The following is a 14,994-nucleotide window of genomic DNA, read 5'->3' as shown; positions in this document are numbered from 1 at the left end:
TTTTAATTTCTTTCACAATGTCTGGTAGTTTTTGGAGTATATGTTTTATACTTCTTTTGTTAAATTTATTCCTAAGTATTTTATTCTTTCAGATGCTATTTTAAATGAAATTTTTTTCTTAATTTCATTTGCAGATTGTTGATTGCTAGTGTTTAGAAATTACAAATGATTTTTATATTGATCTTATATTGTGCAATTTTACTGAACTCATTTGTCAGTTCTGTCTTTCAGTGAATTCCTTATATATAAGATTACGTCATTTGCAGATGTAGTTTTACTTTTTCCTTTCACTCTGGATGTCTTTTATTTCTTTTCTTGCTTAATAGCACTGACTAGAACCTCTAGTGCAATGCTGATTAGAAGTAGCAAGAGTAAAAACATCTTTGTGTTATTCTAAACTATCTTCTAAACTTAAGAGGAAAAACATTCAGTCTTTGACCATTTGTTATGATGCCAGCTGTGGGGTTTTGTAGATGTACTTTATTAGATTGATGAAGTTCCCCTCTGTCTCTAGTTTGTTGAGTGTCTTTATCATGAAGGAGTGTTAGATTTTATTGAATGCTTTTTCTGCATCTATTAGGATGATGTGGTTTTTATCCTTTATTCTCCTGATGTGGTGTATTACATTAATTGATGTCTGGATGTGAAACCTTGAATTTCTGTAGTAAATTCTATTTCATCATGGTGCATAATTCTTTTCTATGTTGCTGAATTTGGTTTGCTAGTATTTTGTTGATTTTTGTATCTATATTCAGAAGGGATATTGATCTGTAGCTTTCCTGTGATGTCTTTGATTTTGGAATAAGGGTAATACTGGCCTCAAAATGAGTTGGAAAGTTCCTTCTCTTTTTTTGGGAGAGTTTGTTAGGAACTGATAATTAATCTTTAAATGTTTGATAGAATTAACCAGTGAAGCCATCTGTGCCTGAGTTTTTCTTTGTGGGAAGTTTTATAATTACTAATTTGATCTCTATTATAGATCTATTCAGACTTTCTGTTTCTTCTTGAGTCAGGTTGGATAGTTTATGTCTTTCTAGGAATTTGTCCATTTCATCTAAGTTATGTAATTTGTTGACGTATGGCTGCTGATGGTACGTCCTTAGAGTCCTTTTTGTTTCTTTAAAGTCAGAGGTGATGTTCCCTCTTTCTGTCCTGATTTTAATACATTCAGTCTTAACTTTTTGAGGGGGAGCTAAATATTTGTCAATTTAGTTTATATTTACTGTCAAAGAAACAAATTTTAGTTTCATTGCTTTTCTCTGTTGCTTTTCTATTCTCTATTTTATTTCTTTCTCCTGCACTGTTTATTATTTTCTTCCTTCTTGCTTCTGGCTTAGCTTGCTCTTGTTTTTTTCATTGTCTGAAGGTTTTTTTAATTGTTTGGCTATCAATTTGAGATATTTCTTCTTTTTTAATACAAGCATCTATGACATAAATTTCTCTTTAAAGCATTGTTTCAGCTGCGTCCCATAAATTTTGGCATGTTGTATTTTCATTTTCATTTATCTCAGAGTGTTTTCTAATTTTCCTTGTGATCTCTTTCTTAAACCACCAGTTATTTAGAGGCATATTGTTTAATTTCCACATATTTGTAAATTTCCTAAATTTCCTTGTGTTTTTTATTTCTAATTTAATTTCATTGTAGTCAGAGAACATGCTTTATCTGATTTCAATTCTTTTAATTTGGTTGAGGCTTGTATTATAGCCCATGAAAGCAACAAACTAAGCCATAGACCAGCTGGAATTTTAACAGAGATAACCAAGGAAAGAGACAGCTAAGAAACTCCCAGGTCATCAATATTTGTATGGCACTATTTAAGTATCACTAGATTGCTTTCTAAAAGGATCTAGATTTACAAAGGTTTACATTGTTGCTAGCTACTCATAAGTCTACTAGCTTCACTGTAACCTCTTTATCTTGGGTGTTACACTTAATATGTGGTTTCTAATTCTACTGAGAGTGTTTATTATTCACTATGCTATAATACTTTATCAGAAGAACAGAGATAGCTTTTGATTTATGTTCTTTCCTCTCCTCTTCTCCCAAGTCACCTGGAACATCTGTGACTCCAAGTAGTGGGTCCTTTCCTAGAGGTGAACAGACATCTAAAGATAATCGTCAAGGTCAGTGGCAACGCCGAAGAAGGCTAGATGGAGCACTGAACAGAGTGCCAATTGGATTTTATCAAAAAGTATGGAAAGTTTTACAGAAGGTAAGCATAACACATTGTAGATGTATCTTTATTTTCCCACTTGATATCCTCAGTCTCCTTGGCTGAGATATGACTTGACTGTGACATCACTACAATTATATAAATGTCATATGCTCATATGGACAAAACCTAGAAGACATAATCAAAGAAGTTGATTTATTATTTTGATATTATTTATGATTTAGTCTCTATTATTGACACTAAGGTATTTTTTATAAATTAGATTTCAAAAATCATCACTTCTCTGCTTTTGCCCATACTTGAACATTGTTGGACTTTGTGATACATTTGCTACTTATAAAATCTGGTGATAAAGAGCCTGCTTTCTTTGTAGCTATTGTAGAGTGGAAATGTTATTTGTAGTAATGTGCTGACAGTAGAGTAAAACTGCTGCAGTGTCTGAGGAGTTAGTGTAAGAAGCTGTTCTATTTTTTCTTGGATGAAAACTACTAAATAGATGCAAGATTATAATGATTTTAATGACCCAAAGCCTTTGTTGGTGTGACCAATTTTTGTTTTTCTTTCAAAGGCCTAGCTTGCCAAAGACATTTAAGAGGACATCACACCAGTATGATTGTGACAGATTTAGAGGGCCAGGAAGACCATGGTACTCATTCATAGGTCTCATTTATAGTCTCTTAGGTGGCACTTTCTGCTTCATTGCCCTTAGCAAGAACCTGAAGAAGATTTAATCCAGAGCTTCAAAACCTTAGTTATGCTTCTCCCCTTAGCACAATGATATTCTTCCAGGGACCAAAACAGGTGATCTTTTGGAAAGGTAAAAGTTGTTTCCTCAGACTAGTAGCTCTGGAAATCTTCTTTTCAGAGAGTGTTATTAAAACTCTCCATCTAACTTCTCTAGCACTCTGGTCACAGACAGATATTTTATCTCTACAGCTATGCCTGGGTTATGGCAATTTGATTTCACAGACATGTAGTGGGTGCTGTTCTACCCCAGATACCATGGAATGTATCTGTTTTTATCATCAAGAAGTTTAATCCATAGTTATCTTCTTAAATAGCAGCTATAATGTAAAGCTGAAATGTATTATGATAAAGGTACAGAACCACAAGGTCTTGCAAATACAAAAAAAGGAACATTTAAATATGACCAGGAAGATTGAGTATTTTATGGCAGAATCAAAACATGGACTTGGAATCCTAATATAAGAGGACAAACAAATGCCCTCTGTACTAAGACTGTTATTTGGCATATGAAACATGGGATGGAAGTGTCAGGTACCAGAGCCAGTAAACCTGCTGGATTGGAATCTTTGTCTGTGGCTTAATATATGTTGTTTTAATTTGTTTAACATCTAAAATGGCAAGTCCTTAATTCCCATTGCTTTTTAATAATTGAGTTGATTGTAAGAGAGAAGATAAAATATCATTCATTTATATTTCCTGAGCATCTGCTGTATGCTAGGCAGTGTCCTAAGTGCTCATGGTGATACAGCAAAGAACAAAATAGACAACAGTCTATCCTTATGGGAGCTTAGATTCTGCTATTCAATAAATAATAAACATAATAAGTAAATTATATAGAATTAAAAGACGACAAGTATTGTAGTAAAAGTACAGCAGAGTGAGGGCATCAAGGGCACTGATGTTCGGGGGCAGGGGATGCTTAACTAGAAAATGTAGTAACTGCTGGGTGCCTGGGTGTCTCAGTCAGTTAAGCGTCCAACTGCAGCTGAGGTCATGATCTCACGGTTCGTTCATGAGTTTGAGCCCCACGTCGGGCTCTGTGCTGACAGCCCAGAGCCTGGAGCTTGCTTCTGATTCTGTGTCTCCCTCTCTCTGCTCCTCCCCTGCTCATGCCCTGTCTCTCTCTGTCTCTCAAAAATAAATAAACATTAAAAAAATTTAAAATGTAGTAACTACACAAGTCTGAAAAATATGTATTTTGAGGGTTTTTATTCTTCAGCCTAAAAATCTTTCTGAAAGCCTATTTGTGATGGGTCTGGGACCTAGCATGATATCTTTTCTGATAGTCTCTGAATCTTTGGGACTAGTCTATCCCAGAAGGTAGACCTTCTCTATCACTTCCACTCCTTTAAATTGAGGGTAAATCTTGCATCTACCGTAGCCCAGCCCTGCTTCTTGCCACATAATAATCATAAGCCCTTGGCAAGGACACTTGGGCTGCAGGGCCTTTCACTGGCCTGTGATTGTTCAGCATCTACCCCATGAAGCGCACTTAGAAATACTAAGTGTCTCCTTACAGGCTCCCATTTATCAGCATATCCTTGGTGACAACATGTTTTTGCTCTTTTGCAGTGTCATGGACTCTCTGTAGAAGGTTTTGTTCTTCCTTCTTCAACCACTAGAGAGGTGAGATTCTGTGTCTTTCACATTTATGTGATTGATGGTTTATGTCACTAAAGTATTTCAGTGATCATTTTTCAACATAACAGTTCTATGACTCTAGATCAGCTAAACATGAAGTGCAGTTGAGGAAAGGAGAGAATATTTTTTAAAAACCGAACAGGAAAAGAAATAGAATGGGAACATTAGAGAGTAATTATGTATTACATTAATTATATAAGGACAGCCCCCTTTTGATGGTTAAGTTAGGCTGGTTTATGTGAGTATTGCCAGTTAGAGAGGGCAGACAAGATAGAAATCTAGAAATGGATGACCTCTCATGTCCCCATCCTTTTCATCCCCACCTTTCTCTTGTAGGATGCTTGTAGACTATTATATTATGAACTAGTGGTCCTCAGCTCTAACCATATGTCATAGCAACCTGAGCTCCCATCTCCAATTTAGTGGATTAAAATCTCCAGGGATGGAACCTGAGCATCTGTACTTTAAAAAAAAAATCCTTGGGGCACCTGAGTGGCTCAGTCAGTTGAGCATCCAACTCTTGATTTTGGCTCAGGTCATGATCAGGTTGTGGGATTGAGCCCTGCATCCGACTCCAACATGGAGAGATTCTCTCTCCTTCTCTGTCCTTCTCTCTCTCTCTCTCTCTCTCTCTCTCTCTCTCTCTCTCAAATAAACAAACAAACAATCCTTAGAATGAGTCTGATATATAACCATGGTTGGAAAATAATGCCATGAACCACAGACATGTATTATTGGGCGCTTTTATATTTCCCTTTTTGCCCAATCACATAGATATTCTAAAGAAATAACTTTTATACAAAGCCAACAAAGGAACTAGAATTAGCAAATTAGGAATAGTAAGATTGGATGGTAGAGCATTCTCAAAAACACTGGAGTTGTTGTAGGCAATGGCTGGAGGGGCGAGTGCAGGAAGCTAATGCTATGCGTCAGAGCTTCACTCTTGCCTCTAGGCCTCTTCTCTAATAAAGAACACTGTGCCCTCTCTGTCCTTTCTCTGCTTTTAAGCAAGATTGAAATGTTAATATAATTAATAATAATACATGGTACCTTTAAGAGTCTTCAGAGTACCTTTACACATTCTTTAATTTGATCTTTAAAACAGGTATGTGAGGGGCACCTGGGTGGCTCAGTCGGTTGAGCGTCTGACTTTAGCTCGGGTCATGATCTCACAGTGGACGAGTTCAAGCCCATGTCGGGCTCTGTGCTGACAGCTCAGAGCCTGGAGCCTGCTTCTGATTCTGTGTCTCCCTCTCTCTCTGCCTCTCCCCCGCTCATGCTCTGTCTCTCTCTGTCTCAAAAATAAAGATAAACATTTTTTAAAAAATTTTTAAAAACAGGTATGTTTTAATTTTTAAAAAATTTTAAAAAACAGCTAAGGAAGGGATTGTAGTTTCCGATTTACAAATAAGGAAACAAATTTAGGGAAATGAATTGTTCAGGGTCCTAGAACTAGTAACTAACAAAGACAGGACTTGAACCCTGGTCTTTAGGGTCCAAATATATATATTTGGGTCCATTATATATAAGGTCCATTATATACTCAATACAATTTTGCCAAAAATTATTCCTCACTGCTCTTCACCCTAAAATAGCTTTGTATTTCTTCATGCCCATTTTAATCTAACAGTATATAAATGTTTTACATAATTCTAGTCATCCTGTACATATAGTTTTAAGTTCTACTTAGATTTTTCCTGTATCTACGGTCATCATATTTATTCTTTTAAATGACTGTATAAAAACCCATGAAGTTGCTGTACCATAATATGCCATTTATTTACATGACCATTCCCATGTTTAGATTACTTTTAGTTTTACATTTGTGACTAATGCTGTAAACACTCTTGCACATAGGGCTTTTTCCCTCACTTGAATTATTAACTTTGGATAAACTCTCAAAAATAGGATTGTGAGTTAGGGGGCATTGACACTTTTATGACTCTTGTTATGCATTGCTAGACTGCATTCCAAAAAGATCAGACCAATTTACTCACTCAGGTACTTTGAAGGAGACTGAGCTACACTTTGGCTACAGTGTTTTTCCTGCCTTTCACAATAGGTGATTGATAACTCCTGGATGATGGGCTCTTAGGAATTGATTTTCTTTTTCTCTATCACAGATGACTCCAGGCGAGATTAAATTCTCCGTTCATGTGGAATCTGTCCTGAACCGTGTACCTCAGCCAGAGTACCGCCAGCTTCTGGTTGAAGCCATCCTTGTCCTCACCATGATGGCAGATATTGAAATTCATAGTATTGGAAGCATCATTGCTGTGGAAAAGATAGTGCATATTGCTAATGACTTGTTCCTTCAAGAACAGGTAGGCAAGTGGCAAGCCTGTTGTTTTCTCAAAGGGGAATGTCTGACACTAACTTAACTGCATTCAGAGCTCTTAGTGAAGCCAAGGTCACTTTCTTGTGCCCTCTTCCTCATAGCTCTTTTCTGGGTCCCTCTGTAATGCCTCTGAGCTCTGTTTGCAGAAGAAGTAGGCTGCGGGACGGCCTCTGTCTTTCACCAAGTGTTTTTGTGATTGTGTGAGATGGTAAAGTTGCCTGGAATTCAGGAGGCTTTTATGCTTTTCATCATATTTCAGTCTTCTTATCACATGGCTTTTTATAGCAATAAGGACTTAAGAAGAGACAACTGGATAGCATATCCTTTTTGGACTGTTAAGGAAAAGAGAAGATTCAATTTTGGTTTGGTTTGGTTTGGTTTTTGCGTTAGCTACTTACCTATAGGAAAATATTAAAGTGAAACTTTTAATTCTACATTTAAAAACTTTTTCGTAATGTATCTTCTTCCAGGACATTAACCATGTTTACAAAATGCAGACTATTGAAAGCTTTCCAAATGTTTCCTAGATTAAGAGTAGAAACACTAAGGTGAAGTACATGCCCTGTCATCAATAGGAAAATCTCCAAAATATGTAATAGGTATTTCATTCTATTATTAGGCACTGTGGGAAAATGCAAAAAAAAATCAGAAGTACCCAGGACAGTGCTAATTTTAAATATTCTGGATTGCTGTTAGTCTGTGTATCAGACAATATGATCCCTTTTAGGCATAGACTCTAGCTTGGAAAGTGTACAGTCTATTTGAACTAAGTCTACTTAGAAAGAAATAATCATCAAAAGCAAGATAAAATAATATGCGCTAAAATCAGTAGTACTGGAAAGATTAGGACCCAAGTCCGTCTGGGGTGATTTGTAAGTATTAACATTTGACTCTTAACAGGTACAACTCATTTAATTAACTGTTATATTTAACTTTCAAAATTCTGAACAATTAATATTTTAAAAGTAATGTCATCATGAGGGCACCTGGGTGGCTCAGTCGGTTCAGCTCAGGTCATGATCTCATGGTTCGTGGGTTTGAGTCTCGCACCGGGCTGTGCTGTCAGCTCAGAGCCTGGGGCCTGCTTTGGATCCTCTGCCCCCACTCTCTCTCTGCCTCTCTCTCTCTCCCTCTCTTTCTCTGTCTCTCTCTCTCTGAAAAATAAACATTAAAAAATTTTTAATTAAAAAAATAATGTCATAGGATGTGGGTATCTAGGGAAAAATGTACATATAGAAACTCACATTCAACATTTTGTGCATAACCGATCCCTTCCTACCAAAACAGCCTAAGATCCAACTAGCTGGTGATGGGGAGGAGGCTCTGAGTAATCCCAATGAGGACTTTAACTAATAGGATTAGTAATTTTTCCTTTCCCCTGTGTTCTCCTACCCTTAAAAACCAAACAGAAAACCCTCGGGGCAGATGATACCATGTTGGCCAAGGATCCTGCGTCTGGCATCTGTACTCTTCTGTATGACAGTGCGCCCAGTGGCAGGTTTGGCACCATGACCTACCTCTCCAAGGCAGCTGCCACCTACGTACAGGAGTTCCTGCCTCACAGCATCTGTGCCATGCAGTGAGGCCTCTGGGCCCTGGCTGCAGGGAGCCTTTTGACAGCTGGTTCCTGCCTCGGTTGATCATGCATGGGACTGAAATGTGTTGGCCTGATCACTCCTACCCTGCCCCTTTCCATCCCATCCCACCCAAGAAGAATGAACTTTTCTGATCCACTAACTGCTTTCGAAGTGAACCTCTGCCTGGAGGAATATGCCCGCCCAGGCACTCTGTTGTAGGCCTTAATTTTCATGGTTCATGCAAGTTTGCATGTGTTTTTATCCTCCAGATCTGTTACAAATTTAGTTTCCTAACTACTGTTTGCAGAGTAGGTATTAATAATAACTTGTGACTGAAGTTTGGAAATTTTTCTTATGTGTAGTTTCATTGTGTGAATGAGTGGTGGGTGCTTTGGGACATTGTTTCAAGTGGGGAAACCCTAAAGTGTTGGATTTTATACTACCTCAAATTGGAAATATCTATTCTAAGTGCCTTTTCTTGGGAAAGGAGAGTACCAGATCATGGTTTTCTTCATTACTCACGTGTTGCCTCACACTGAGTGACAAACGCCTTTCTGTATAGAATTACTGTCCCTGTTCTTGCCTTCTCTGTATCTACATAACATAATTTCTACTCTCCCTTTGGTGAAATATCAAAAAATGCAAGTGCAGTGTCTGTATTTAAGAATTTTGATATTAGCAATTGAAGTCACCTTTTCTGAAGATTGCTGGTGCTCAGAGATGTACCTGTAGCAGAAAATGCAGAAAAACCCAGGAGCCAGGAGCCCAGTTCCAAAAAGGAAGGGAAAAGAGATGCCTGCAATAGTGTCTTACACCTAGGGAACAGAGAGGGAATCAATCAGAGGTAAGTTAGTACCCTGAAGAGAGCCTTGTGCACCAACTTTTGCCTCAGAAGAGTGGGCCAAGACACAACATGCAGAATAATTGAAGTCTCTGTCTTTGGCAAACAGGAATCCAGCAGTCAAGTCTATAGCTGCCTTCACAAGCAGTCCTTCCTTGGTGATCCTTACCTGTCTGTCTCACTCGCCTACTGACTTTTTACAGCATCCAACCCCCCACCCACCACCAACTCCCTGTCCTCCCATCGGTTCTTAAACTCTTTCACTTACATCCTCACTCCCTGATTCTAGTGTTCATATCTATGTGTATTTTGATATCTGTTGGCATATATCTGTTTCTTATAAATAGCTTCATTTGTATGTGTGTCTAAGCATACATGAGAATTTTTCTGAATGTAAGTAGTTTCAATGTGTCTGTATATCTAGCTGTATCTACATTTGGCGGCCTATGTAAATATGTGTTATATGGATGGTGGTGACCGTGGCCCCCAGGCTGACACACCAAGAGTAATGGAGGAATCCTTAAGTCCTTTTCCCTAGTCCCATGTTTAGGTAACCTCATTTGAAGAATGTTTCTCCTAACTTTCTTAATTGAGGCTGCTGTAACAAAATACTGTAGACTGGGCGGCTTAAATAACAAACATTTGTTTCTCACATTTCTGGAAGCTTAGAGGCCCAAGATTGGGGTTCCTGCAGACTCAGTGTCCAGGGAGGACCCTCTTCCTGGTTTGCAGATGGCCACCTTCTTGCTGTGTCTTCAGATGGCAGAGAAAAGGGGGACGGAGGGGACTCTAGACTCTTCTTTTTCATAAGGGTACTAATTTTGTTATGGGAACTCTTCCCTTATGACTTCATCTAATCCTGATTACTTTCCAAAGGCCCCCACCTCCCAATCCCATCACCTTGGGGATTAAGGCTGAATACCCAATGTGAATTTCAGAGGGGTACAAATATTCAGTCCATAGCACTTTCCTTCTCCTTGTTTATGTGTCAAGAGTCTGCTAATTTACCTGTTTGCACTCAGGTAACTTCCTACTTCTGTCCTTTCCTTTCTCTCAGATTTTTCAGATTTTTCTCCAAGAATGGGGCTGGGGCTAGGGATCTCTCTAAACGGTTCTTACAAAACCCATGACAGTCTTTTGAGTGCATGAGTAAGTGAACACAGTAAGTAGGCTGATAGAAAACAGAGAGTGGAAATGAGAGAGGATAGCCAACCTTTTTAGAATAGAATGTCTCTCAGAGCAAATGGAAACACACAGTAAGTAGCTTTCTGATTACATGATTTTCTGGTCACCTTATAAAGATAATTTATGACCTGTTCTGACACTGTCTTTTCACTGGCTGTGCATACCCCAGCCAGAGGAAGTACATCTGGAGTGGCACAGGTGAAAACCTCTGCTCTCTGCCATGTTAGTTTGCCTGAACTGACACTGACTGCTGCGTTTCTCTGGGTTTACTAAATTGCCTATCACTGTGCTCTCCATCCAGTGGTATTTCACATTTAAAGCAACTTTTTAGAATACTTGATCTGCATTTTATTCTTTGTAAGCATGTGATACTAAAAGAAACTTTGGACTTTTTTTTAAGCACTTCTGTTTTGAAATTAGAATTAAAAATTGGAATGTCCAATTAAATCATGTCTGATGCCAGTGTTCAAAACTTTATGTGTGTTTTTGTGACTGGGGTTTATTTTGTGGCTCTATTTTACATACTCTATTTAATTATACAGTACAGTCAAAGCTCATTAATTGGCTCAAAGTAGAATTATCTTAATATAGAAATCATATATATTCTATAATATGTTAGATAATATAAGTAAAGAAACACAGTTTTATCTTTCAAATACATACCCACTCAAACTAGGCTCATTAAATTAAAATGGGCTTATTGACATCTTTAGGGGACCTGTACTGATGAATGAATAAGATTTTTACTCAGTGTTACAATTGTGTGCAAATGGGGCTTCTGTACTACCGGAAGGTACTTAACAACAATTTGTTCTCCGAAGTATTATAAATATTTGGCAGAATCCTGTTTATGCTACTCATTAACCATCGTGTAACAAGAGAGGGTTTATTCAGTAAGGATGAACCAGTCTCCAATCCCATCCTCACTAATTAGGTTTCACTACACTGTAGGAATTTTACACAACTGGTGGGGCAAACGTTGTCGTTCTTACCCATGGCTCACAAAACCTCTACTGCTCCCCTTTGCACTTACTCAATACCTAATACCTAAACTAATGCAGTGGAGATAAATACAGTGTTTTCCACATTTAGTCTTTGTTTCCCATTAAACTTGAGTGACCTTAGGTCTTGGTTTGCCCAGGACAGTCTCCATGTATGCCTGTTGTCGTGGCATAATTATTAATAGCACTCTTTGTCACTCTTAAAAGTGTCCCAGTTTGGACGATATGGTTGCCCTATATTTAGCAGAAGTCTGATTTCTTTTAAGGCTAGGCCTAAAAGCCAAGGACCTGTTCTCAAAAGTACTCTTGAAGTAGTGGTGTGGGGGTAAGGAAACAGTGGGGGGAGACTTAAATAATATCTCTTAAATCCTAAGCAATATTTGAGTGCTTACCAGATGCCAGACTGTTACACAGGCAGTTAGCATGAACCATCTTATTCTATCTTCATAGTTACCATGTGAGCTAGATACTGTTGTCATTCCCATCTTACAGATGAGGGAACTGAGGTGCTGAGCATTTAAGCAAATTGTTCAAGATCAAACAGCTGGTAAGTGGTAGAGCTGGGATTTGAGCCCAAGCAGTCTGGCTCTATAGAGTTCCCATTCTCAACAATGACACTCTTCAAGGAAAAGACATTAAAACAAGGGTCAGTCTGTTGAGTACAGTTGAGGCATCTGTGGGCAGATTGTATGGCACAGTGGGCAACATGCAGAAATGCACAAAGAAGGCAGCCACAGGAGTAGTGCCTTTTCAGTGTGTTTGCTTTCCCTGCTGCCTGCTTCTGCCAGCAAGCAAAGACAGGCGAGATCGCCAAAAGAAGTGGCATAGCCTAACTTGATCTTGCTGGTTCAAAAACTACCTTTAGCAATAATGGTTGAAGAAAGTGAGTCAAGGACCCTTATCCAGGGTCACCACACCAGAACACTTTGGAGCCAAAGTTCAACCTACTTCCTCTGAACTTAGGCCTTCCATCTGCAATTCCAGTGCTTTGGGAAGGGTTTTCTTCCAAAGTTAAGGACTGTATGGATATTAAGCATGTGGAAAATTGAGTTAGGGACCTGTGGCATGATTTGTGCTCTGTCTGAATCATGAACAAAGTGTCCAGCCACCCTGTGAGATTTGCTGCAGGAATAGGCTGCCAATTTCAGAGCCTCATTGCAACAATTTATCTTTCTCCATACTTGAGTCATCTTGCCACATTGTGTGTCAAATAAGGATACTATTTCCAGTTTAGAAGTGTGTTGAAGCGTTTGGCTACCTGCTGCTAGATCTGAAAGAACACAGAGAACAATCCACTTTCATATCATCTTATTACAGTCCAGATTTTAGGGTGCCAGCTGGCCAGCCTGTATCCTGTCCTCTTCTTTTCACTGCCTATCCTTGAAGGCCCAGGACAAATCCCATTTCCTCTTTATATTGCCAATCTGTCATGATCTCACCTTTCCATCAACTCCTACAGGCCCACAGATTCCTTCACCTGTGTCTGTAAATGTGTGCCTTTCTCTCTGATCCTAAAAACAATCATTCATGAGCTCTAACATCCCTTGATATACTAATTCCTTCCTTTCACAATCAAATTTCTTCAAAGAAGAAGCTCCACCTGACAGTGTTGGTTTCACTCGTTAACCCCTTGCAATTGGGCTTCCTCCCTGCCTTGTGTTTTTTTTTTTTCCTCATAGAGCACCAGTGAGCTCCTATTGGCAATGACATTGTCACTACCTCTCCCTTCTTGTGACCCTCTCATCCCTAGATTTCTGTGAAACTGTACTACATTTGTTCTCACCCAACTATTTCTTCTTTTGTCTCCTTTATGGCATCTTTTTCTCCTCCTAGCCTCCACAAAAAGGCATTCCCAAAAGTTACAATCTTCTTCCTAGCCCAAAAGACTCTCACCATAGTGTGCGGTAGGCTTTAAAAAGTGACATGGTCTGATTTACTTTTTTTTTTTTTTTTTTGGCCCCGAGTTCATTCTGGTGGCTGCAAAAAGACTAAATTGTAGTTCTGCAAAAGTAGAGGTAAAAACCCGTGTGATATTGCAGAAACTTCAGGTGAGAGATGACAATGTCAGGACTGGGGTAGTGGCATCTCTGTTCCCATTGCCCGTACCCTAGTTTAAATCATCATTACTTTTTATGTGGACCACTGCGGCACTCTCACTACCTCTAGTCTTTCAATAGCTAATCTTTACACCACTCTTGTAGAAATCTTTTTTTTTTTTAAAGATTTCTGTTTAAATGTCTACTCATTTGCCACAGCTTGAAGTCTGTTCCCTTTAGCCTGGCATTCACAACCCTTCATGATCCAGCCTCTTCAGCTAAACTAGACTAGAAATGTTCTCCTTTATGTTTTTGCTTATGCTATTGATTCTAGTCAGTGTGCCCTCCCCTGGCTCCCATCCTCACCAAGTAAAATCCTGTCCATCCAGTAAAACCATCTCAAATGCCACTGAATAGGAATTCTAGTTGCCATTTATTAAGTACTTAATTCTTAGTTATTAAGCAATCTAAGCCTTCTACATTCATTACCTGACTCTGATGCATTGCATACTGTTTCTTGTGTATTTATGTCATCTCTACAAGAATGCAAATTCCCTGAGAGCAGAAATGAGATTGTAGTTCATCTTGAGAATTGAATCCTTCGCTGTTCTATACATTTAGTTGCCGTCAGATAAATGTTTGGTGAATGACTGAATGATTGCAGAACTTTGAACCAGTTGCTATAGGAAGATCTAAAAGAAGCATAAGGGCTTATATTCTAGTTAAAGAAGACATCACAGGTCTGGGGGGGGTGGATTTTCCAGAATACTAAGCATTCAGGGAATACTAAATGGAATATTGAACAAAGTTAGATTTAACAAAGTAATGCTACAGGAATGAAGTTTACATAGTAAAGGGAATGTTCAACGGCTTCAGTGTCAGGCAGACCTGGTTTTGAATTCCTGCTTTTCTGCTTAATAGGTGTGTGACACTGAACAGCCATTTGCTCTCTTTCTAAACTGCATCTGTAAAATGGGCATATTACAATATCCTTCATAGGACTTTTGCAAAGATTAAATGAGATAATATATCCAAGTGCATATCAGAGTGCTCAAGAAATGTTTCAAAGTAAAAAATGGTGAGCTAGTTTTTAAAGGAAGTAAGAATGTTGGATTGTCTGAGGGGTGTTAGCAGGTCACTTCAGGTTGAGATGAGAGGTAGGGGGACTTGGGAATTGGCCAGCTTACATCATATCATAGGGGCTGCCGGGAGCCTGGAAATAACTGATGATAATTCTAAAAGTGCTTCAGGATATTATGTAATGTGAAGTCTCACACTACATAAATTATTTCAGTAACCCTTGTATAGTTCCAGAAGCAAAAGGATGGAGGGAAGGGGAACTGCAGTTTGCAAACATCACTGAAAGTATGTGCTCACCCCCTCCCACACGAATTTTTAAAGAGTAATTTGACATCAGTGCTTGATTGGAATCTACAAAGCAATTTCAAGATTAC

General features: G+C 38.6%; 1 protein-coding gene across 4 annotated transcripts in view; it reads left to right on the top strand.

Moving 5' to 3' along the window:
• PHKA1 (phosphorylase kinase regulatory subunit alpha 1) overlaps nt 1-10,975 on the top strand; it is a 195,594-nt gene extending 184,619 nt beyond the window's left edge. For all 4 annotated transcript variants that reach the window (XM_043569863.1, XM_043569865.1, XM_043569864.1 and 1 more), the window contains 4 exons: nt 2,049-2,213; nt 4,494-4,547; nt 6,686-6,886; nt 8,310-10,975. In XM_043569863.1, the coding sequence (XP_043425798.1) occupies nt 2,049-2,213; nt 4,494-4,547; nt 6,686-6,886; nt 8,310-8,483 (594 nt within the window). In that variant the 3' untranslated portion in view covers nt 8,484-10,975. The remainder of the gene's footprint in view (nt 1-2,048; nt 2,214-4,493; nt 4,548-6,685; nt 6,887-8,309) is intronic.
• Nucleotides 10,976-14,994: the final 4,019 nt, after the last annotated feature.

Source organism: Prionailurus bengalensis, chromosome X (genome assembly GCF_016509475.1).
Source record: "Prionailurus bengalensis isolate Pbe53 chromosome X, Fcat_Pben_1.1_paternal_pri, whole genome shotgun sequence".
In the NCBI taxonomy this organism is placed as follows: domain Eukaryota; kingdom Metazoa; phylum Chordata; class Mammalia; order Carnivora; family Felidae; genus Prionailurus; species Prionailurus bengalensis.
The sequence above is the reverse complement of the archived record's forward strand: the minus strand, read 5'-3'. Positions and strand labels throughout refer to the sequence as shown.